This window comes from Odocoileus virginianus, chromosome 20, assembly GCF_023699985.2.
Source record: "Odocoileus virginianus isolate 20LAN1187 ecotype Illinois chromosome 20, Ovbor_1.2, whole genome shotgun sequence".
In the NCBI taxonomy this organism is placed as follows: Eukaryota; Metazoa; Chordata; class Mammalia; order Artiodactyla; family Cervidae; genus Odocoileus; species Odocoileus virginianus.
Genome location: NC_069693.1, coordinates 13,128,409 through 13,151,675, shown reverse-complemented (window position 1 = coordinate 13,151,675; position 23,267 = coordinate 13,128,409). Strand labels below are relative to the sequence as shown.

At 48.8% G+C, this 23,267-nt stretch overlaps 1 protein-coding gene across 3 annotated transcripts in view; it reads left to right on the top strand.

Annotated features, from left to right (window-relative positions):
* RYR1 (ryanodine receptor 1) overlaps nucleotides 1-23,267 on the top strand; it is a 122,520-nt gene that overhangs the window by 91,406 nt on the left and 7,847 nt on the right. For all 3 annotated transcript variants that reach the window (XM_070450923.1, XM_020881657.2, XM_070450922.1), the window contains 6 exons: nucleotides 13,607-13,948; nucleotides 17,150-17,956; nucleotides 18,673-18,743; nucleotides 19,333-19,486; nucleotides 20,520-20,606; nucleotides 22,512-22,763. In XM_070450923.1, the coding sequence (XP_070307024.1) occupies nucleotides 13,607-13,948; nucleotides 17,150-17,956; nucleotides 18,673-18,743; nucleotides 19,333-19,486; nucleotides 20,520-20,606; nucleotides 22,512-22,763 (1,713 nt within the window). The remainder of the gene's footprint in view (nucleotides 1-13,606; nucleotides 13,949-17,149; nucleotides 17,957-18,672; nucleotides 18,744-19,332; nucleotides 19,487-20,519; nucleotides 20,607-22,511; nucleotides 22,764-23,267) is intronic.

Sequence of the window (23,267 nt, the reverse complement as noted above, 5' to 3'; positions counted from 1 at the left end):
TGAGGTGTGTGGGCTTCTCATTGCGGTGCCTTCTCTCATGGAGCACAGGCTCTAGGGTGTGTGGGCTTCAGTAGTTGTGGCTCCCCGGCTCTAAAGCACATGTTCAATAGTTGTGGTGCACGAACTTAGATGCTCTGTGGCATGTGGGGGTCTTCCCAGACCAGGAATTGAACCCGTGTCTCCTGCATTAGCAGGCAGATCCTTTACCACTGAGCCACCAGGGAAGCTCTTGGATTTTTGTTTTTGTTTTGGCTGAGTGGCATGTGGGCTCTCAGCCCCCTAACTGGGATTGAACCTTCCCCACTACATTGGAAGCAGGGAGTTTTAACCACTGAACTGCCAGGGAAGTCCTCCTTGGAGTTATTTTAAAGATGAAATGCATTAATACAAATAAGAACCAGTATTTCTATGATCATTATTAATAGTCATAATTTTATCATTGTTATAAGTAGAGATGGTTATTCATTTGATAAACATCCATTGGGTTTCTCCTCTGCATTGGGCCCTGTGCTGGCAGCATGACCATGGACAGAGCAACAGCTGAGACAGACGCAGCCCTGCCTTCATGGGGCTTATAGACTAATGGGAGAGGCAGTCACTAAAGACCACTGCAGGTCTAAATAATGAGACTGTTAGGAGGGAGATGCAGGAACCAGCTTTATCCAGGAGTCCGCTCACCTGGCTTTGCCATCCTTTCTACCCCAGGTAAGTCACTCATCTGCTCTGAGCCTCAGGCTCCTTATCTGTGAAATGGGGCTAAGATAATAACATTAATTGTTTCAAAGGACTGCTGTGAGAGTAGGCAGTGGGTGAACAGTGGATAGTGCCTGGAACACAGAATACAGGAGATATTGCCTGTTATTATTTCTGTTATTACTGCCAGACCTTTTCCATCACTGTTTTATCTTTTTTGTTTCAAATAACTTCAGGCTTATGTTCTTAGGTTGCCAAGAATATTACATAAAATTTCTGCATACCGTTTCACCCAGATTGCCAATATGTTAACTTTTTACCTCATTTGCTCTGTCAGGATTCTCCTTTACCTCTAAATACTTCAGGTAATGAGAATGAGTTCACTCCCTTACATAACCACAAAACATTTATGCAAATAAGGGAATTAACTTTGACACAATGCTGCTATCTACAGATTTTATTCAATTTTCACTCTTGAAGGAATTTTTTCCCTTGTCAAGGATCCAGTCTAGGATCAGGGATTGAATTTACGCATCCTCTGTCTCTGTTGTTCAGTCACTCAGTCATGTCTGACTCTTTGTGACCCCGTGGACTGCAGCATGCCAGGCCTCCCTGTCCCTCACCATCTCCTGGAATTGGCCCAAGTTCATGTTCATTGCATCGGTGACGCCTGTCTCTTTAGCCCTCTTCAATCCAGAACCCTTCCTTGATTTGTCTTTGTCTCTTATGAGCTTGACATTTTTTAAAAACAGAGGCCACTTGTTTTATAGGATGGCCCTTAGTGTGGGCTTGTCTGAGTTTTCCTTGTGGTTCAACTGAGGTTATAGACTTTGACAGGAATATCAGAGAAGCACTATTCCTTCTTGGTGAATCATATCAGGAGGTACGTGCTATTAGTTCTTCACATTTCAGTTTGTGTTAGCTCGGCTCACTTGGTGAAGGTGTTTACCAGGGTTTCCACTGTAATGATGCTATTGTTCCCCTTGGTATCTTGTGAGGATGTGCTTTGAGACTATGTAAATATCCTGTACTCAGGTTGGCATCCATCAGAAATGCTTATGTCAAATGATTATTACTCTGGCAGTTGATAAATGGTGGTTTTCTAATTTTCTAATATCGTTTACCTTTACTGTGTGTGTGTGCTCAGTCATGTCTGACTCTTTGCGACCCCAGGGACTGTAGCCTGCCAGGCTCCTCTGTCCATGGAATTTTACGGGCAAGAATACTGGAGTGGGTTGCCATTTCCTACTCCAGGGAATCTTCCTGACCGAGGGATCAAACCCACATCTCTTGTGTCTCTTGCATTGGCAGGCAGATTCTTAACCACTAGTGCCATCTGGGAATTAGATACCTTTCAGAAAATTTGTATTGCAATATAGTTGATTTACAATGTTCTGTTAATTTCCACTGTACTGCAAAGTGATTCAGTTTTACATATATATATATATTCTTTTTAATTATGGAGTATCACAGGATGTTGAATATCGTTCCCTATGCTATACAGTAGGACCTTGTTGTTTGTCCATTCTGTATGTAATAGTTTGTATCTGCTAATCTCAAGCTCCCAATCCTTCCCTCCCCCACACCCCCTCTTGGCAACCACGAGTCTATTCTCTATGTCTGTGAGTCTGTTTCCGTTTTGTAGATATGTTCGTTTGTGTCCTAGTTTAGATTCCACATACAAGTGATATCGTGTGGTATTTGTCTTTCTCTTTATGACTTACTTTGCATAGCATGATAATCTCTAGGTCCATCCATGTAGCTGCAAAGTCATTATTTCATTAGTTTGTATGGCTGGGTAGTATCCCATGGTATGCATGTGCCGCATCTTCTTTTCATGTCTTTATGTATGGCTGCACTGGGTCTTCACTGCTGCATATGGGCTCCTCTATTTGCGAGCAGGGGCTGCTCTCTGTTGCGCTGTGTGGGACAACACACTCTGCTGTGGTGCCTTCTCTTGTTGTGGAGCATGGGTTCCAGAGCATGCGGGCTCAGCAGTTGTGGTGTGCAAGCTCAGCTGCTCCGAGGCACGTGGACTCTCCCCAGGTCAGGGATTGAACCCATGTCTCCTGCAATGGCGGGCAGGTTCGTAACCGCTGGACCACCAGGGACGTCCCCATACCACTGGGCTGACCCATTCATTGGCTGATGGACATTTAGGTTGCTCCATGTCTTGGCTATTGTAGACAGTGCTGCTATGAACATTGGGGTACAGGTATCTTTTTGAATTAGTGTTTCGTCTGGGTATATGCCCAGGGATGGGATTGCTGGATTATATAGTGATTCTATTTTTAGTTTTTTTAGGGAACCTCCATACGGTCCACACCAAACATTCCCATCAATAGTGTAAGAAGTTTCCCTTTTCTGCACAGATTAGGTACTGTTTTACTGTAAGGAAGAGTTTTTCCTTTCTCCTCCATTTACTTGTTTGTTTATGCATCTGTTCATTCATTTATATTGGTAGAGACCTATGGCTTCTTATTTTATTCTAGGGGTTGCAATTGCTGCTGTCTGTCAGCATTTAGATAAGCCCAGGGTCACCCCAGTTGAGTATAAAGTGCCCCATGCCTCCCAGTTGTCCTCCCCGCCTCTCTGTCTCCCCGCTTCTCAGCCACGCCTCCCAAGAGCTGTCTACACTTGCTCACTCCTTTCTCACCTCCCACTCCTTCCCTCATTCGGGGTTTGCTGGCTTCTGTCCCTGTCACTCTCCTGAAACTACACCAACTAAGATCATCAGGGATCTCGCCACCCTACATCTCTCCTCTGACTTGTCATCTTGACAGCATTTGCCACAGTTGGCCATTTCCTCCCCCACCCCTAGCAATGCCTGCTTCCCTGGGCATCTGTGCCACCCACCCCTGGGACCCCTACCTTCCCTGGCAATCCCTCACAGATTTTTTTTTTAGGATTTTTTTAATGTGTACCATTTTATAAGTCTTTGTTGAATTTGTTGCAATATTGCTTCTTTTTTTCTGTCTTGGGTTTTTGGTCCCAAGACATGTGGGATCTTAGCTCCTCGAACAGGGATCAAACCTGCTCCCCCTGCAAAGGAAGATGAAGTCATAACTACATTGCTATCCCTAAGCTTTAGGAAGAAGAGCTGATATGTATCATGTTCTCACTCTGTGCCAGGTCCTGTGTGTAAATGAATGGTAATTTACTGCAACCATGAGGTAGTAAGGACTAGTTTTTATTCCCATTTTACAGAAGTGGAAACTGAGGCACAGAGAGGTAGAAGTGCTCTGTTTAAGGTCACACAACTAATTAACAAGTCTGGGATTAGAATTTAGGCAGTCTGACTCCAAAGTACACTGCCTCCAGGGTCATTTGTTTACTAGCGCAATAAAAAGTCTATGAGCATCTCTTGAGTGCCAGACATGCTCTGAGGAGTTCCAGCCCTACTCTCTTGACCAGCAGATTTTCAGTGAGAGTCTGAGTGGGGAGGGCTACAAGAGAACCAGAAAACATTATGCAGGCGCTAAAGTCGTGTCATATATATGCCACGCTGTGTGTCATGTGGGATGTTAGTTCCCCAACCAGAGATCAAACTTGTGCTCCCTGCAGTGGAAGCATGGAGTCTAACCACTGGAGTGCCAGGGAAGTCCCCTGCATCATTTATCATTTTTAAATGACTCTACTCAGCGAAGGAAACCATCAACAAAATAAAAAGGCAACTTACAGAATGGGAGGAATATTTGCCAACCACATATGTAACAAGGGGTTGATATCCAGTGCACACAAAATTTTCATGATAACTCCAAAGCAATAAAATCAATAAATCTATTTAAAAGTGAGCAAAGGACCTGAATAGACATTTTTTAAAGAAGGCATACAAATGGCCAACAGGTACATAAAAATGTGCTCAATATCACTTATCATTGGGAAAATGCAAATAAAAAAAAACCACAATAAGATATCACCTCACACGTGTTAGGATTGCTGTTATAAAAAGAGAGAGAGAGAGATAACAAGTGTGGCAAGGATGTAGAGAAAAGGGAACCTTTGACCATTGGTGGTGGGAATGTAAACTGGTGCAGTATGGAAAACAGAAGAGAGGATTCCTCAAGAAATTAACACTAGAACTACCATATGACCTTGCAATCCCACTTCTGGATACCTGTCCAAAGGAAATGAAACTATTATCTCAAAGAAATATTTGCACTCTCATGTTCATTGCAGTATTATTCACAATAGCCAAGGTGTGGAAACAGGCTAAGTATCTGTCAGTGGGTGAATGGATAAAGAAGGTGGTGTGTGAGGGGACATATGTATACCTATGGCTGATTCATGTTGATGTTTGGCAGAAACCAACACAATTCTGTAAAGCAATTATCCTTCAATTAAAAAAATAAATAAATTTAAAATAAAAAAACAAAAGTAGAAGTACTACCAAAAAAAGAAGATGGTGTACGTATACACACAATGAAATATTATTCAGCCGTCCATTATTTTTTATAATTTTATTTATTTTATTATTTGTATTTATTTTGGCTGTTCTGGGTCTTCGTTGTTGCACGGTCTTTTTGCCAGTCGTGGGGGCTACTCTCTAGTTGTGGTCCATGGGCTTCTCCTTGCCATGGCTTCTTTTGTTGTGGAGCATGGGCTCTAGGGCATGTGGGCTCAGTAGCTGTGGCCATGGGTTTAGTTGCTCTGTGGTATGTGGAATCCTCTGGGCCCAGGGATTGAACCCATGTCCCTTGCATTGGCAGGCAGATTCTTATCCAATGGACCATCAAGGAAGTCCTGCAATATATTCTAGACATACAGGGAGTGTCCTGATTATTTTTTATAGGTGTCCAGTATTCCACTTTGCATATATATTATGGTTTATTTGATAATTTCCTATTCTTCTTCAAAAATAATTTATTATTCTTATTGGTATTTTTACTTACCTATTTATTTTTTTGGCCATGCTTTGAGGCATGTGGAATCTTAGTTCCCTAACCAGGGGTCCAACCCATGCCCCCTGCATTGGAAGCACAGAGTCTTAACCACTGGACTACCAGGGAAGTCTCTGATTATTCCCTGTTGATGGACACTTGCTTTGTGCGCAGTCTTTGGCCATTACAGCGCGTGCTCTCATTAGGGCTGCCATGCATGGTTGTACAAGCCGTGCACTGTACAAAGGTGCCAATTTATAGCACAGATATTGTAAATTTGTACCACAGGTTTCCAGCAGATGGAAGTAAGTGTATTGAGGAAGGCTCCTTATGGGCCACTAGCAATGCTGACTAGGACGATTTGTACGTACATCATTTTGTATGTGCAGTTGTATCTGAAGACAGACTTCCAAAAGTGGGATTGCTGGGTTAAACGGTAACTGCATTTGTCGTTTGGACAGATTTTGCCCTCTGTTTTTCCTTCTCATAAGCAACATGTGAGGCTGCCTGTTTCCCCACAGCCTCACCACCAGACCGCATTTGTCAAACATTTGGATTTTTGCCAATCTGATAGGTGAAAAAGGGTAGTGCCGTGCAGTTTTAACTGACATTTATCCTGTTATGAGTGCAGTGAAACATCTTTACACATTACTTTGGGCTTCCCAGGTAGCACTAGTGGTGAAGAACCTGCCTGCCAATGCAGGAGATATAAGAGACGCAGGTTGAATCCTTGGCTCAGGAAGATCCCCTGGAGGAATGCATGGCAACCTACTCCAGTATTCTTGCCTGGAGAATCCCATGGACAGAGGGTCCTGGTGGGCTATGGCCCATAGGGTCACAGAGCCAGACACGACTGAAGTGACTTATCATGCACATGTTACTTCTTTTGTATCACTTGTTCAGTGAACTGACTATGCCCTTGGCTTTCTCTTCTACTGGGATGTTGGCAGTTTTCTTCTTGATTTCTAGGAGCTCTTTATATATGGGACTGCTTATAACTTTGCTAGGTGTACTTCTTTTTCCTAGTTCATCATTTGTCTTTCGCCTTTGCTTATGATGGCTTGTTTGTTTATTTGTTTTTTGGGGGGATGAATTTGGGCATGCATAAAGCTTACTTTTTAAATTAAATTTAGTTTTCTGGCTGCACTGAGTCTTCATTGCTGTGCGTTCTCTAATTGCAGTCAGTGGGGGCTACTCTCTAGTTTCCATCCAAGGGCTTATCGTTGCGGTGGCTTCTCTTGTTGAAGAGCACAGGCTCTAGGCACACAGGCTTCAGTAGCTGCAACACAGTGGTTGTGGCTCATGGGTCCTAGAGCATGCAGGATTCAGTAATTGTAACACTCAGGCTCAGTAGTTGTGGCACATGGGCTTAGGTGCCCCGTGGCAAGTGGAATCTTCCTGGACCAGGGTTTGAACTCATGTTTCCTGCATCAGCAGGCAGATTCTCAACCACTAGACCACCAGGGAAGTCCAAGACATGATTTTTATATAGAAAATCATTTAAAATATTTTTATTAATTTTAAACAAAATAGGTAATACAGGGGTACATTTCCTTCTGTAAAAAAATTCAGAACATATAGCTATGGTTGAGGTTACCTTTGATCCCTACCTCCAACCCATTTCTCATCACACCTCTTCAAAGGCTGCCACGGTTATCCTCTTGGTGTTCAAATCTCCAGGCATTTATTTATGCATTTCCTTTCATATGTAAATCTGCATTGAAAAACATACAGAATTATTTTAGGGTTTCCCAAGCTCTTCATGGTTGACAGAGTTCTTGACAGTTTGCAAAACACATCTCCAGTGATAAGTACTTGGCAGATTCCGAAACATCTACCACAGTTTAGAAAGCCCTTCCTGGTGGGTGAAAACATATCTCAGGCTACTAATTTATTCTTAGCACTATTTTGTAGTTTTCTTTGTTTTTTATTAGCAAATGTTTTTGTACATCTCTCTGAATTCAAGACTTCCTTTTAAAAACATCTTTATTGAGATATAATTCATAAATGATCAAGTTCACCCATATAAAAGGTATAATTTAATGGGAGGGGTTTTTTGGTATATTCACAGAATTGTGCAGCCATTGCTACAATCTAATATTAGAACATTTTAATCACCCCCAAAAAAGAAACACCATGCCCTTTAGCAATCACTTCCCATTTCCCCCACTCAGGCCCCTGCCAACTGCTAACCTGCTTTCTGTCTCTATAGACTTGCCTATTCTGGACACTTCATATCAATGGAACTGTCCAATATATGGTCTTAAAAGGGTTTCCTTTTATTTACCAAGCCACAGTGTCATTATCATCCCTAACTGAAAACAAAGCAATGAAGACAAATGAAAAAGATCCATAGCTCATTAAATCATCAAATGTCTGGTCTGTGTTTTCATTTCCAGATCTTCAAAATATCACATATAACTTTTTGTAATTTCTTTGAAGCAGCATCCAAACACCTACTGCTATTGATTGCTAATTCTTCTCTTTAAAAAAAAAAAAGCTTTATTTCTTTCTTTATTTTTTGACCATGTGGGGTCTTCGTTGCCGTACAGCCTTTTCTCTAGTAGCAGAGAGTGTGGACTACTCTCCAGTTGTGGTGTGCGGGCTTCTCTTGTTGCGGAGCACAGGCTCTAGAGCGCATGGGCTTCAGTAGTTGTGGTCTCCGGGCTCTAGAGCACAGGCTCGATAGCTGTGGTGCACGGGCTTCATCGCTCCGTGGCATTTGGGATCTTCCTGGACCAGGGATTGAATGTGTGTCTCCTGCATTGCAGGTGGATTCTTTTCCACTGAGCCACTACCACCAGGGAAGCCTAGTTGCTATTTTGTTAAACCTCCTTCTATCAACTGCTATCCCTCCTTCACTTTTTCCTTACTGGCAGTTTATCTGCTAGAGACTCAGGTTGCTGATCCAGTAGAACAGCACTGCCTGATAGAAAAACAGGGACTTTCCGAGTGGTCCAGTGGTTACGACTCTGTGTGTCCAATGCTGGGGGCCCAGGTTCAATCTCTGGTCAGGGAAGTAGATCCTGCATGCTGCAACTAAGACCCAGCACAGCCAAATAAGTAAATAAATATTTTTTAGAAAGAGATACAATGGGAGCAACACATACAGTTAAGGAATTTCTAGTACCTGCACTTTTTAAAAAAGTGAAAAGAAACACATGAAATTATTTTAAACGATATATTTTATTTAACCTACTCCACCAAAATAGTATTTTGACATGTAATCAATATAAAAATTATTAGGTATTTTAAATTCTTTTGTTTACACTGTCATCAAAACCCATAAGTATTTTATACTATTGCCACATCACACTTTGCACCAGCCACGATTCTATGGCTTAGTAGCCACATGGAGCTCATGGCTCTCCATAGATAGTTCTCTATTAATTTTAGAGTTTCCTGCCTTTGGATCTGGCTGATGCAACCTTATGGTGTCATTTAATCTGTTCCTCTGTCCCCTGCATTTCCTGCAAACTGGGACTTAAGTCACCAAGCTTGATCAGACTCAGGTTTGGAGTTTTTGTTTTTATTTTTATTTTTTGCCAGCACCTTTCTTTGTGGTGCTTCATACATCCATTAAGAAGCACAGCCTGACCTCTCATCACTCCTTTTGTGATGTCAGCAACCATCAGTGTTTGATGCCCAGACACATTAGTTCATTAGAAATTGCAAAATGGCGATATTCTCATTTCTAAATGTTTGACTGTTACCCAGCTTCACGTGGTTTCCCAAACCCAAAGCCTCATATGATTTCCCAAACTTTACAAATCTTTATATTTTACAACATGCTTTTCAATTATTTTTATGATTTAGAAGATAAGGTCAGCTTTTAAAAAAAAAGAAGAAGAAGAAAAGGACTTCTTAAAAAAAAAAAAAGGACTTCTTGATTTTCCAAAATTGTAACAGAGTTAAAAAGTCTTCTCAGTTTTCAAAATGCTTAATTCATTTGACAAATATGCACTGAGCGCCTACTGTGTGTAGCAGTGAACAAAACAGAGACCCCCACCCTCAGAGCTGATAACCCAGTGGGGAGGGACAGATGAAAATAAGTAAACAAGATAATTTCAGGTTATAGCCTGCAGTCTGAAGTAAATGAGCAAGGTGGTGTGCAACAAAGCGTGATGGAGTCAGCTCTGTAAATTGGGTGGTCAGGTAGGGCCTTCCAAGAGGGGGACATTGAAGCCGAGAGCTGAAAGCTACCCTGTGAAGGTAGGAGAGCTTGTGGTCTCCCCAGCAAAGGGAACAGCAAGTGTAAAGGCTGAAAAATGGGAACAAGAGGGATGCAGAGGAGGCCAGCGTGGCTGTTGAGAGGGAGAGAAGAAAAAATAAAGCCTGAGAGGTGATGGGGAAGGATGTGCTGAGGCTGGTTGGCTGTGGGGAGGACTCTGACTTTTAACCTGAATGGAATGGAGCTAAGGGAGGATTCTGAGCAAGGGAGGGATGTGATCTGACTCAGATGTTTACAGGGTCCCTCCAGCTGTGTGTGGGGGGTCGGGGGAGAGACTCTGGGGACAGAAGAGGAGGAGAGAAACCAGGGAGGAGTTACTGTGACCCTCTATTGGGGGACAGAACCGCGGAGGGGGAAGAAGTGTGTGTGTCCTAGATCTTTTGAAAGTAGAGCTGACAGATTTGCTGATGGATTAGATGTGGGTAGTGAGATAAAAGGGAGGAATCAAGGATGACTCAAAGATTTTAACTTAAGCACCTGGGTGGGTGGTGATGCTATTCCTGAGATGGGTAAGACTGTGGGAGGAGAGGTTTTGAAATCAAGAGTTCAGTTCTGGCCTTTTCCACACAGAGATGTCAGATAAGGCTTCATCTGTCAAGTGTATGGATTCTGGGGAGCAGTCAGGGCTGGGATGTAGACTTCACAATCATTGGCATGGGATGGCTTTCCGAGGCTTGAGCCTCAAGGCTATCTCCATGGAGCGTGTATATCTCAAGAAAAGAGTGAAGATTTCAGACCTGGGGCCCCTTTAACCTCTAGAGGTCTGAAAGAGAAGGAGACTCCAGCAGAGGAAACTGACAAGAGTCAGAGAGGAAGGTATTTTGAAAGAAGGGGACAGGCAAATGGACAATGACAAAGAGAGAGCAGCAAATCACAAGAGCATGCATAGTCCTGGACTGATTGGAGGAGATGGAGTCCCAGGCCCCATGCCGAGCCGGGTTGGGGAGTCAGATTTTAAGAGGGGAAATGTCACACCCTATCATAAGAAAAGGAGTCAGGTTGATGGAGTGACAGTAGAAGGTGAAGAGTTCCTGTGTGATTATGTCTCCACGCTCTGTGGTTTTTAGAGCCCTTCATGATTTGCAAAGCATGTTACTCATTTAGAAAGCATTTTTGCAAAGTTCTTGGCTACAAAGCACTTTTAAGAGCCAGAAAATTTCGCTTCTGTTCATACCCAGAGCAACGTTTCGCAAACTGCATGTGGCAACCCATCTGTTGGTCATGAAATTAATTTAGTTAAGTCATGACCAGCATTTTTAAAAATAAAATAGAACATTGCAGAGTGTGTTACATAGCGAAAGTCAGAGTTGTGTCCTGAAAGCTTTTTTTTTTTTTTTTTTGGTCACATTATAAAATGCATTCTTACTGTGGGTGCTGTCAAAACATTTAAAAGATTGCCCCAGAGAACCTTTTGCAAAAAGTGCAGCAGAGAGCAGTAGGAGAATATTCAATGAAAGTGTCTGTAAAGTAAAAAACTGGAAATAATCTAAATGTCTGTCATCAAACCTTCTCCTGTGAAGGCTGTCAATTTTCTTTCCTGGAGTCTCCTTCTCTTCCAGATAGAATGCTGCATTTGTAAAACAGGAATACTACACAGCAGTGAAAATGCATTCATCTGACCTATACATCAACATGCATAGGTCTTGAAAACACACAATTGAGTGAAAAAGTTACATGATTATAATAGCAATTCTTTATATCAAAATAATGTACAGGATACCAACTATTTTTGTGAGAAAATGACAGAATATAGATAGTAGAAGTACTGACACATACTTTTTTTATTGAAGTGGAGTTGACTTACAATATTACGTTTCAGGTATACAGCATAGTGATTCAATGTTTGTATAGATTATACTCCATTTAAAGTTATTATAAAATATTGGTTATGTTCTCCTTGCTGTACCATATGTGCTTGTAGCTTATTTATTTTATGTGTATTTCGTACCTCTTCATCCCCTTCCCCTATCTTGTCTCTCCCCCTTGTCCTCTCCTCAGTGGTTTGTTCTAGTTTGTTCTCTATGTCTGTGAGTCTGTTTCTGTTTGTTCTGTTTTCTGCCACGTTAATTTGTTTTCTTTTTTAGATTCCACATAGAAGTGAACACATCACTATTTGTCTTTGTCTGATCTATTTCGCTAAGCATAATACCCTCTAGGTCCGTCCATGTGACACACAATTCTTTTTTAAAAATTAACTAATTAATTTTCTTTTTGGTTGCACTGGATCTTCATTGCTTTTCCCAAGGCTTTCTCTAGTTGGGGTGAGCGGGGGCTCCTCTTCATTGTGGTTCACAGGCTGCTCAATGCAGTGGCTTCTCTTATTGCAGAGACAGCCTCAAGGCTTTCGGGCTTCATTAGCTGTGGGTGCACAAGCTTAGTTGCTCCAAGGCATGTGGAATCTTCCCAGACTAGGGATTGAACCGGCATCCCCTGCATTAGCAGGCAGATTCTTAACCCCTGCACCCCCAGGAACACCCTGACACATAGTTCTTGGGAAGAATACCCCAACCCCAGGATAGTGGTTACCTCACGGGAGGGTGGGGAAAGGGAGTAAGAGACGGGTACACAGAGGACTCCAATCACTGCTGGTATGTTTCAGTTCTTCAAAATATAGTAGTTGAAAATATGTTCATCGTGAGCATTTGTTAATTCTGGGGTGGATGAGTATGTGACTCTTTATTCCCGGTTGAGATTTGGAGGCCTCCGTTGTATTAGGTGCCAATTATGTAGTTGCTGAAAATGGGGGGATGGAGGACCAAAGGGCCTTGGGGAAGGGGGAGAGGTGGTGACGTGTACTGCTACCAGTCAGGGCCTGGCCTGGAGGGGGCCGAGTAAGGGTCTCACTGGGTGGTAGAGGGAGCTGTGTGGACAGGACAGCAGGACTGACCTTTGAGGGAGAGACACAGCCAGCACAGGGAGGGAACCAAGGAGAGAAGTGCCGCAACTCCATTCTCCTCCGGTTCCCTGACCCCAACTGCAGCCAGAGGGTCAAGAGAGCCTCTGGTCCAGACCACAGGTGCCACTCTAAGGGGAGAGGGCGGGACGATGGGTGGAGAGCAGCATGGCCAGCAGGAAGCTTGGGACAGCATCCCTTTACCAGCTGCTACCTGAGTGCTGGGGGGCTTCCCAGGTGGCTCAGTGGTAAAGAACCCTCCTGCCAATGCCGGAGACATGAGATGCAGGTTCAGTCCCTGGGTCGAGGAGATCCCCTGTAGGAGAGCATGACAGTCCACTCCAGTATTCTTGCCTGGAGAATCCCATGGGTGGAGGAGCCTGGTGGGCGACAGTCCATAGAGTCACAAAGAGTTGGACACAACTGAGCGACTAAGCGTGCACACGAGTGCTGAGTTTCATCAATTCACATCTTACCACCAATGAGAAATGGACTCACTCTGACAGTGGATGTGTGGCTCAGCTTTGTGGAAATGCAGCATTCAGTAGTTTTAAAAATATTTATTTATCGGCTGTGTCGGGTCTTCATTGTGGTGCATGAACTTAGTTTCCCCATGGCATATGGGATCTTAGTTCTCCCACCAGGGATGGAACCACTGTCCCCTTGCATTGGAAGGCGATTCTTAACCAGTGGACCACCAGGGGAGTCCTAGCATTCAGTATTTTAATAACTGGTACAGTCTCACCCATGTCAACCTCTGGGTGTCAGCCTCGGGTGGTGATTATATGATCCTGGACTTTTCTGTCTTTATGAAAAGTCCATAGTGGTTTCAGGAAAAGCATCGGGACTCCCCAGGCCACCCTTCTGACCTCCCCTCCTTCTCTCCCCCCCACCCCCGCCCCCTGCCAGGCCATGGACAGTCAGAAGCAGTTTACCGGTCCGGAAATCCAGTTTCTGCTTTCGTGTTCCGAAGCGGATGAGAACGAGATGATCAACTGCGAGGAGTTCGCCAACCGCTTCCAGGAGCCAGCCCGCGACATCGGCTTCAATGTGGCGGTGTTGCTGACCAACCTGTCAGAGCACGTGCCACACGACCCGCGCCTGCGCAACTTCCTCGAACTCGCGGAGAGCATCCTCGAGTACTTCCGGCCCTACCTGGGCCGCATCGAGATCATGGGGGCCTCCCGCCGCATCGAGCGTATCTATTTCGAAATCTCGGAGACCAACCGTGCCCAGTGGGAGATGCCCCAGGTCAGCGGGCCCATGCACGTGCCTGCTAGCTTCCTGGGGCTTCCGGGACATGCCCCTCGCATGCTTGGACCCCGCATGGGGCAGTGCATGCTTTGCAAATCTCCTTTGCAGACTCCATTGGGCCCCTGCTCCATTCGTGCAAGCCCATGCCCACCCTTTTGCACACGTTGTATGGGTACTGCTGTGCCCCTGCAGACCTCTAGCTCTCCCATGCCCACCTTGTGCAGACTCGGCCTGTGCATGAACATACCCTGATGTGGGGCTTCCCGGGTGGCTCAATGGTAAATAATCTGCCTGCAATGCAGGAGACGAGGGTTCGATGCCTGTGTTGGGAAGATCCCTTAGAGGAGGGCATGGCAATCCACTCCAGTATTCCTGCCTGAAGAATCTGCATGGATAGAGTCTGTGGGCGGCTACAGTCCATGGGCTCACAAAGCATTGGACACGACTGAGGCGACTGAACACACAGCATACATACGTTGATGCGACACGAGCAACATTGGCATGCCCTCAGTGTGGCTGCTCACACCACGCCTGCCTCTTGCACACACACCCTGGGAGCTCCTACTAGTCCGGATGTAACGGTACCCACACTGTGTACTTGAACCCACGTGGTTACACCCACCTCGCTCACCTTACCAGCAGCTCCTGGTATGCTCTCTCTCAACACTGGCCTGCCCGTGCCCACTCTTTTGCACATTCACTCTGAGGGCTCCGGGATGCCCTAATGCTGGCCCATCCCTCACCAGTCACCACATGCGTGCGTGCCAAGTTGCTTCAGTCGTGTCTGACTCTGCAACCCTATACACTGTAGCCCACCAGGCTCCTCTGCACATGGGATTCTCCAGGCAAGAACACTGGAATGGGCTGCCATTTCCTTCTCCACACCAGTCACCACGTGTGCCCCCAAATGCCCTCTGAGTTCCTAGCACACAATTTCCATCTCACTTGTGGGTGCATACTTCTGGGCCCACCTGTGGGTGCACCTGTCTTGTGCACTCACTCTGAGGGTACCAGTGTGCGTTCCTGAAGTCCTGGCATGCCATATGGTTGCCTGCCCCTCACTCATTCACCCACACATGCCCTGGCACACCCATGCTCACCCATAAGCATTTGGACCGCCCTCTACAACATGTTCACAAGGCGTGGCCAAGCCGACCCCTTGACCTGATGTGCCCCTAATATGCCCATCCCACAGTGTTTGCCCCTTACATACTCACTTGCTCCAAGAGTACACTCACACGGCCCTGGCATGCCCCCAGTCCACCTCACACTCTTAGCCAGCACGTGGTTCCCATCCCCCGTTCTCTCACATGCCCACGTGCCCCTCAGGCAGGTTCAGCCCCTGTTGTCCAAGTGGCCCTCCTGCTCACAATCACAATGCACACGAAGGCTGTATGCCCCTTGCACTCACACTTCCTTTTTTTTTTTCCCCTATTTTGGCCATGCTATGCAGCATGCAAGATGGTTCCCCAATCAGAGATGGAACCCAGGCCTCCACAGTGAAAGCACAGAATCCTAACCCCAAGGCCATCAGGGAACTCCCCCCACTTCCCTTTGGTTTCTCAGAAGCCCCCCCCCCAGGCACCCACACACTCCTCCTACTTGCTCTTGCACACCCTTCCCACATCACACAGTCCATGAGGCTTGCACTCCCATCACCTCCTCAGCCCTGGGCCCCTCAACTGTCCTCCTCGGTGAGATCTGGCTCCTGTACTCCCAGGCTTGTACCCCACTCTGAACCCTGCCCTCATGTTCCAGGCCCTCTTACACTTATTCCTGGGTCCCCCTGCATAAGCATCCTGGTGCATACACACAGCCTGTATGAACCGTAGGCCCCTCCCACATTTACAGGACTTCCCAGGTGGCTCAGCGGTAAAGAATCTACTGCCAATGCAGGAGACATGGGTTCAAGCCCTGGGTCAGGAAGATCCCCCGGAGAAGGAAATGGCAACCCACACCAGTATTCTTGCCTGGGAAATCTCATGGACAGAGGAGCCTGGTGGGCTACAGTCCATGGGGTCGCAAAAGAGTTGGACATGACTTAGTGACTAAACAGCAGCAAGAGCTCACATTTACAGCCTCCATCCCCGGTTTTGCCCAGGTCCATGCATGCCTCCCCATATGCCCATGTCCGCGGAACACACTGAGCCCGGCATGGCCACCTGCTCCCCCACACCCTCCCATGCCACCTTGCCCCCCCCCCCACCGATACCGCCCTGAGCCCCTTGCGCCCCCTCACAAGGCTTCTGCACATCGGCCCCCCTCACATACTCCACCGGAACTCCCAAGATTTTGCCCACTCATCTGTATCCCTTGAGGCATCACTGTACATTCATCCTGCTCTCCAATCTGCCTTAAAAGCCACTGCATCATCCTTGCACCCAGGATGGCCGCACGTCCCTTCATCTGCAGGAAACCGTGGCTCATCACTGGCCCTCCACACTCTGGTGCCTGCTGTGGGAGCTCCAGCCCCCACCTCTGCCCCTCAAATGCACTCCGCGGGCACCCTCTGTTAGCGTTATTCCTCTAAACACTCACTTCCTCCTGCTCACTCCTTCCCATTCCCACCTTCTAGTGATCCCAGGAGTCCCTGTCTGCCTGCGCGCCCTCCAGCGCTCAAACAGCAGTACCGAGATAGCAGGCACTGTGGGACATTTCCTAGGCGCAAGGCCCTGTTCTAAGCACTCAGCATCTATTCACTCATAAGGGGAAACTGAGGCCCAGAGAGTTCCGTCTAACAGTGGTAGAATCGGGATTGGAACCCAGACAGGCTGGCTGCAGAACCTTTGCCCTCAACCACTATGCCCCCTTTCTCAAAGAAGCCAAAAACATCTATTTTGGAGCCAGCTTGTTGGGAATTCAAATTCCACACCTGTCACCTTTCGGCTGCGTCACCCTGAGCACGTGCCTTTCTGGGCCTCCACTCCCTCATCTGTAAAATGAGGATAACAGCCCATACTTCTGCGATGGTTTGTAGGGATTAAATGTGATTACGATACGCAAAATGCCAGGATACTGGCCCTGGCCCTGTTGAAATTCTTCGAAGTGCACCTACAGCGAGCGCAATACAGGTGCGCTCCTCGAAAATAAAAACCACGATGATGCTTAGAACAGCGGCGAGCGCCCGGCCGCCTTCGCTGTGGTGCCAAGTGCCCGCCGACGGCGCCCCCATCATGTCCCCTCCGCCCCGCGCTGCAGGTGAAGGAGTCGAAGCGTCAGTTCATCTTCGACGTGGTGAACGAGGGCGGCGAGTCGGAGAAGATGGAGCTCTTCGTGAGCTTCTGCGAGGACACCATCTTCGAGATGCAGATCGCCGCGCAGATCTCGGAGCCCGAGGGCGAGCCGGAGGAGGACGAGGACGAGGGCGCGGGCGCGGTGGAGGCGGGCGTCGAGAGCGCGGAGGAGGGCGCCGCGGGGCCCGAGGGCGCGGCGGCCACGGCGGCGGCGGGCGCCACAGCGCGTCTGGTGGCGGCCGCGAACCGGGCCATGCGGGGCCTCAGCTACCGCAGCCTGCGGCGGCGCGTGCGGCGGCTGCGGCGGCTCACGGCGCGCGAGGCGGCGACCGCGGTGGCCGCAATCCTCTGGGCGGCGCTGGCGCGCGCGGGCGCGGCGGGCGCCGGGGCCGCGGCGGGCGCGCTGCGCCTGCTCTGGGGCTCGCTCTTCGGCGGCGGCCTGGTGGAGGGCGCCAAGAAGGTGACGGTGACCGAGCTCCTGGCGGGCATGCCCGACCCCACGAGCGACGAGGTGCACGGCGAGCAGCCGGCCGGGTCCGGGGGCGACGCGGACGGCGAGGGCGTGGGCGAGGGCGCGGGTGATGCCGCCGAGGGTGCGGGCGACGAGGAGGTGGCGGACCAGGAGGACCCGGGAGTCGCCGACGGGACGGTGGCCGTGGCCGATGGGGGGCCCTTCCGACCCGAAGGGGCCGGCCTCGGGGACATGGGTGATACGACGCCGGCGGAGCCGCCCACGCCCGAGGGCTCGCCCATCCTCAAGAGGAAGCTGGGGGTGAGAGTGTGGGCGGGGGCTTGAGGGCTTTGGAATGACTGAGGTAGGAAGGAGGGTGAGAAAGGGGAAGAGAGACTCTAATAGAGGGTGGGTGGCAGTGCACGGAGAGAAGGAAAACAAAAAATAACAATGAGAGGGCCTGAGAGATGCAGAGACACACACAGAGATGGACACAGAGATGGAGACCTGGAGAAAGGTTCTCGGTAATGCAGTGTTTCTGGGAGCCACGGAGAAAAAGATATCTGGAAACAAATAGAGCCAGCGATCCAGAGACCGAATTAGAGGAGAAGGGGGATCAAGATCTATAAAGATCCAAGATGGGGTCAGAGACACTGGGAAAGACCCTCAGAGATACAGGCGATTGTGGGAAATTAAGTAGACCGCTTGACGGAAGCCCCTAAAGCGATATCAGGCCCTCGGTGCAGAGAGTGCCGTAGGGGTGCGGTTGTCAAGGTGATGAGAGGCCACGCCCGGAGAAGCACTCCACTGGGGGTCTGCCTGACTCTGCACAGTGCTTTGGTCACGGCTGCTCCATCTTTCTGAGCCTGTTTCCCCTCTGTAAAATGAGAGTTATAATCCCTTTTCTGGTGGGGGTGGAAGGACAGTACAACTCAGATTGCCTAGCAGAAAAGTGCAGAAGGGACATGGAGAGGAATAGGCAGGTCTGAGAGGCCCAGAGGGTGCAGGCTCCGCCCTGATACTTGCCCTGCCACCAGGTGGACGGAGAGGAAGAAGAGCTGCCTCCAGAGCCGGAGCCAGAGCCGGAACCCGAGCCCGAGAAAGCTGAGTGAGTGGCCTCAGGTGCAAGGGGCCCAGACCCCATGACTGCCTCCCTCATGGACTGGGAGCCTCCCGAGGTCAGGGCCTGAGGCTGTCCTGGTTACCCTGTGACCTTAGCATCACTCAGCCCAGGCCCAGACCCAGAGGAGGGCCTCTGTGAAAGGCGGTAGAGGAAGAAATGCTCCTCTCTTCCCCATAAGCCTTTCTACCAGACGTTCCCTCTGCCTGCAGCACCCTCCCCGATGCTTGGTCTCAGCCTTCCTCCTCCTCCCCATGATGGCTCACCCATCTCCTTCTCCTGGAAGCCTACCTTGACTCCCCCGCTAAGATGAAGGGGTGTCTCCTCATGAGCCTCTCCTTCCCATGAGCCTCTGAGCTTCCCCCATCCCAGCCCTGACCACTCGGCTGCCACTGTCTGGTGATGGGTCTGTACCCCATTGGACCCACACCCCATGAAGAGGTTGGTCTCACCACGATGTCTGCAGCACCATCTAGACCTGGGCCAGGCAGGGGAGGGGCCCCACACTTGGCTTTAAATGAATGAATGCATGCCTTTCCCAGGCACCTTCTCACTCTTTCTGTGTCCTGCCCTGCAGTGCTGAGAATGGGGAGAAGGAAGAAGTCCCTGAGACCCCACCAGAACCCCCCAAGAAGGCAGCTCCTCCTCCACCCCCTCCAAAGAAGGAGGGAGCTGGTGGAGCAGGCCTGGAATTCTGGGGAGAACTGGAAGTACAGCGGGTGAAATTCTTGGTGAGGACCCAGCAAGGGCATCCGAAGCCCCCTCTTCCAGGGACACCCACTCAACATTCACACGACCTCTGCCCCCACCCTGTTCTTAAGCCCACATGTTCCCGGCTCACCTCTGAAGGGAAGCGAGGCTGGGCAGAGGGCAGATGTGCCCAGACAGAGCAGGACCTGGGCACAGGGCAGCGTTTTCAGGTGGTCCTCCCTTGGCTGCTCAGCCTCTCCCTGCTCACAGTCCTTATTCCAGCCTCCATGCCTGTGCACACCTGGGGCCACCTGCTTCGACTTTCCTTCCCCATCCTCTATCCAGAGCTAAATCCAACTGAAGCCATGGCCTATTTCTTGGCTCTCAGCCTTCAGATGGGAGCAGCCACACAAGCCCCAACTCCTTCTGTGCGGTGGGGGGGGGGGGGGCAGTGTGAGGGGGACTCACCTCCTCATCCAGGCCTGGAAGAAGGGAGGGTGAAAATTGGGAGGGAGGGCAGGGCTCAGGGCTCCACCTGTCCTGTCTCCTCTCCAGGCCAGCCTGGCATGAGGGGCTGAGGGGAACATACTGGACAAAAGGGGGGTTCTGTGAGGATTTGGGGGAAGAATGGGGAGTGGAGATCAATGGAGAGGAAAGAAGGAAAGGAGAGGTAGGAATAGATGTCCTCTGCCTGGGATAAAGCAGAACGGGCCACCTTGTCCAAGAAACAGCATGGCAGAGGGGTTGGGAGGGTGGACTCTGGAGCTGGACTGCCTGGCTTCAAAGCCCATGTCTGCCACTTCTTAGCGACATGACCTTGAACAAGACAACTCACTCCCTGAGCCTCCATTCTTCATCCAGAAAGTGGGCACATCAGTGCAGAACTAAAGAGGTTCATGTAGATAAAGCACTTAGCCCAGGTCTTGGTATATAGTAAGCACTCAATAAATGGGAAGTTGTGAGACCAGTTATTCAGGACCCTGGTGCTTGTGTTGTGGGTGAATGTTGGGATAAATTCTCCAAGGGAGAGGATGGACTGTGAACTCTGTCTTTCTCTTTCTCTCTGCATCTTAGAACTACCTCTCGAGGAATTTTTACACCCTGCGATTCCTTGCCCTCTTCTTGGCATTTGCCATCAACTTCATCCTGCTGTTTTATAAGGTGCTGGTCAAAAGGGGCTGGGAGGATCAAGTGCTGATCTGGGCTGTAGGATGGGAGGTTCAGTCCCAACATGTCCCCGGGGCCCTTGAAATTCACCAGGGACAAGGGATTGGGCTCAGGGTCCTGGAGAAGTTTCAGGTTGGACACCTGGATCTTGAGACCCTGTAGGGGTGAGTGTAGGTGTCTGGGTCCATCTGGAACAGATGCCTGAGGGCCCAGGGGAGTTAGAGCAGCGAACATGTTGTGGGTTCGGCGTTCAGCTCTGCCACTGGCCAGCCCTGAGCCCTGGGTGCAAGCCTTCCCCCTCTGCAGCACCCACCAATTCAGTTACTTCTCTTTGCTTTCACATAAGCTAAAGAGAAATCTGTGGGGGGGGCAGGCAATGGGAAGCTCATGGAATAGAAGGAGAGGCCTAAGAAGCTGCCCTCCCAAAGGACAAAGGGACCTTGAGGATCTTGTCCAGAACCTGGATAACACGGCCGAGAGGCAGTCTAGCAGAGTGTTGAGAGCACGGCTTCTGTAGCATCAGAGTCTAGCTCTACTACTTACTGGTGGCATGAAGTCAGGCAAAGTGTTTAAAACCCCCTCCCTTTTTCTTTTGGCCATGTCACTCCTCATATGGGATCTTAGTTTCCCAACCAGGGATATAACCCACAGCCTCTGAAGTGGAAACATGGAATTCCGACCACTGGATCACCAGGGAATCCCATCCCACCCCCCTTTTAATTTTTTTTATTATTTTTTTTTCCATTTATTTTTATTAGTTGGAGGCTAATTACTTTACATCATTGCAGTGGTTTTTGTCATACATTGAAATGAATTAGCCATGGATTTACATGTATTCCCCATCCTGGTCCCCCCTCCCACCTCCCTCTCCACCTGATCCCTTTGGGTCTTCCCAGTGCACCAGGCCCGAGCACTTGTCTCATGCACCCAACCTGGGCTGGTGATCTGTTTCACCCTAGATAATATACATGTTTCGATGCTGTTCTCTTGAAACATCCCACCCTCGCCTTCTCCCAGAGTCCACAAGTCTGCCACCCCCCTTTTTAAACACATGTCACTTCTCTTAATTCTCACAGCTCAGGGACTAAGATCCTACATGCCGTACAGTGCAGCCAAAACAAACAAACAAACAAACAAAAAAAAAAACCCAAAACACATGTAAAGCTCTTAGAATAGTACCTGGTATATAAAGATGCTGTATGAATAAATGATAGTGACCACTAATTTTAATATTAGTATTAATATTAGTGTTAAGGGAATTCCCTGTCAGTCCCTGGTTTGGCCTCTTTTGCTGCCAAGAGCCTGGGTTCAACCCCTGGTTGGGGAACTAAGATCTCACAAATTGATATATATATATGTATGCGTGCTAAGTCACTTCAGTCGTGTCCAACTCTTTGCGACCCCATGGACTGTAGCCTGTCAGTCCTCTGTCCATGGAATTCTCCAGGCAAGTATACTGGAGTGGGTTGCCATTTCCTCCTCCAGGGAATCTTCCTGACCCAGGGATTGAACCTGTGTTTCTTATGTCTCCTGCATCGACAGGCGGGTTCTTTACCACTAATGCCACCTGGGAAGACCTTGATAGATGTGTGTGTATGTGTGTTAAAATTAGTCTCTCTTTAGGGTTCTACTATCAAGACAAATCAACTCTGTTTTCAGTTCTCCTGTCACTCAGTTCAATAGTCAAGATTCCCAGAACAGAGTCTGATTTGCTAGCTCGGGTCCTGGACCTGCCCCTTGATCTTGATTGACAGTCCTGCTGAGACTGCCTCTGACAGGGGCCCAGACCAGTCTCAGGCATGGAGGCTGTTCATTTTCTTCGAGGGTTCAGGGTGTGGCAGACCAGGTACCAGGACACCGGGTCCCCACCCTGACTGACCTATGCCCCCCTTCCTTTAGGTCTCTGATTCTCCGCCGGGGGAGGATGACATGGAGGGGTCAGCAGCTGGGGGCCTGTCAGGAGCAGGGTCTGGTGGCGGCTCCGGCTGGGGCTCGGGGGCTGGAGAGGAAGCGGAGGGCGAGGAGGATGAGAACATGGTGTACTACTTCCTGGAGGAGAGCACGGGCTACATGGAGCCAGCCTTGCGCTGCTTGAGCCTTCTGCACACGCTGGTGGCCTTTCTCTGTATCATTGGCTACAACTGCCTCAAGGTGGGTCATGACCACGGCCTCGGGGCCGGGACGTACGTGCGTGCGTGCGTGCGTGCGTGCGTGTGTTTGGTGGAGAGGACAGAACATGAGGACCTGGGACAGGGGCTGGGGTGTGGTGCAATGTTGGGACAAAGGGGACCTAGGGCTGGGGTAAGGCCAGGGGCTGAATACAGGATTGGGCTCTTTAGCAAGTGTGATATTCAAACTGGGAACTGATGCAGCTCACACTGAGGAGATGGGTCCTGTGATGATGATAATTTCTGGGTCAAGAAGCACAATTTGTCATTTGGGACTATTTTCTGCGTGTTGGTCAGCTGGTGAATCTATGAGGGTGTGTGGGCCTCAGACACAGCCTGGGTGCCAACAGGGGGGCGTGGATTCCGACATTAACTGTGCCCGAAGCTTTGTGATGCCCCATAAGTTGTGCTACAAAAACTTCCATTTGAGTTCCATGAGAGCTGACTGTCCAGCTAATCTTGATACTTTACAATTGGACGAACAGCG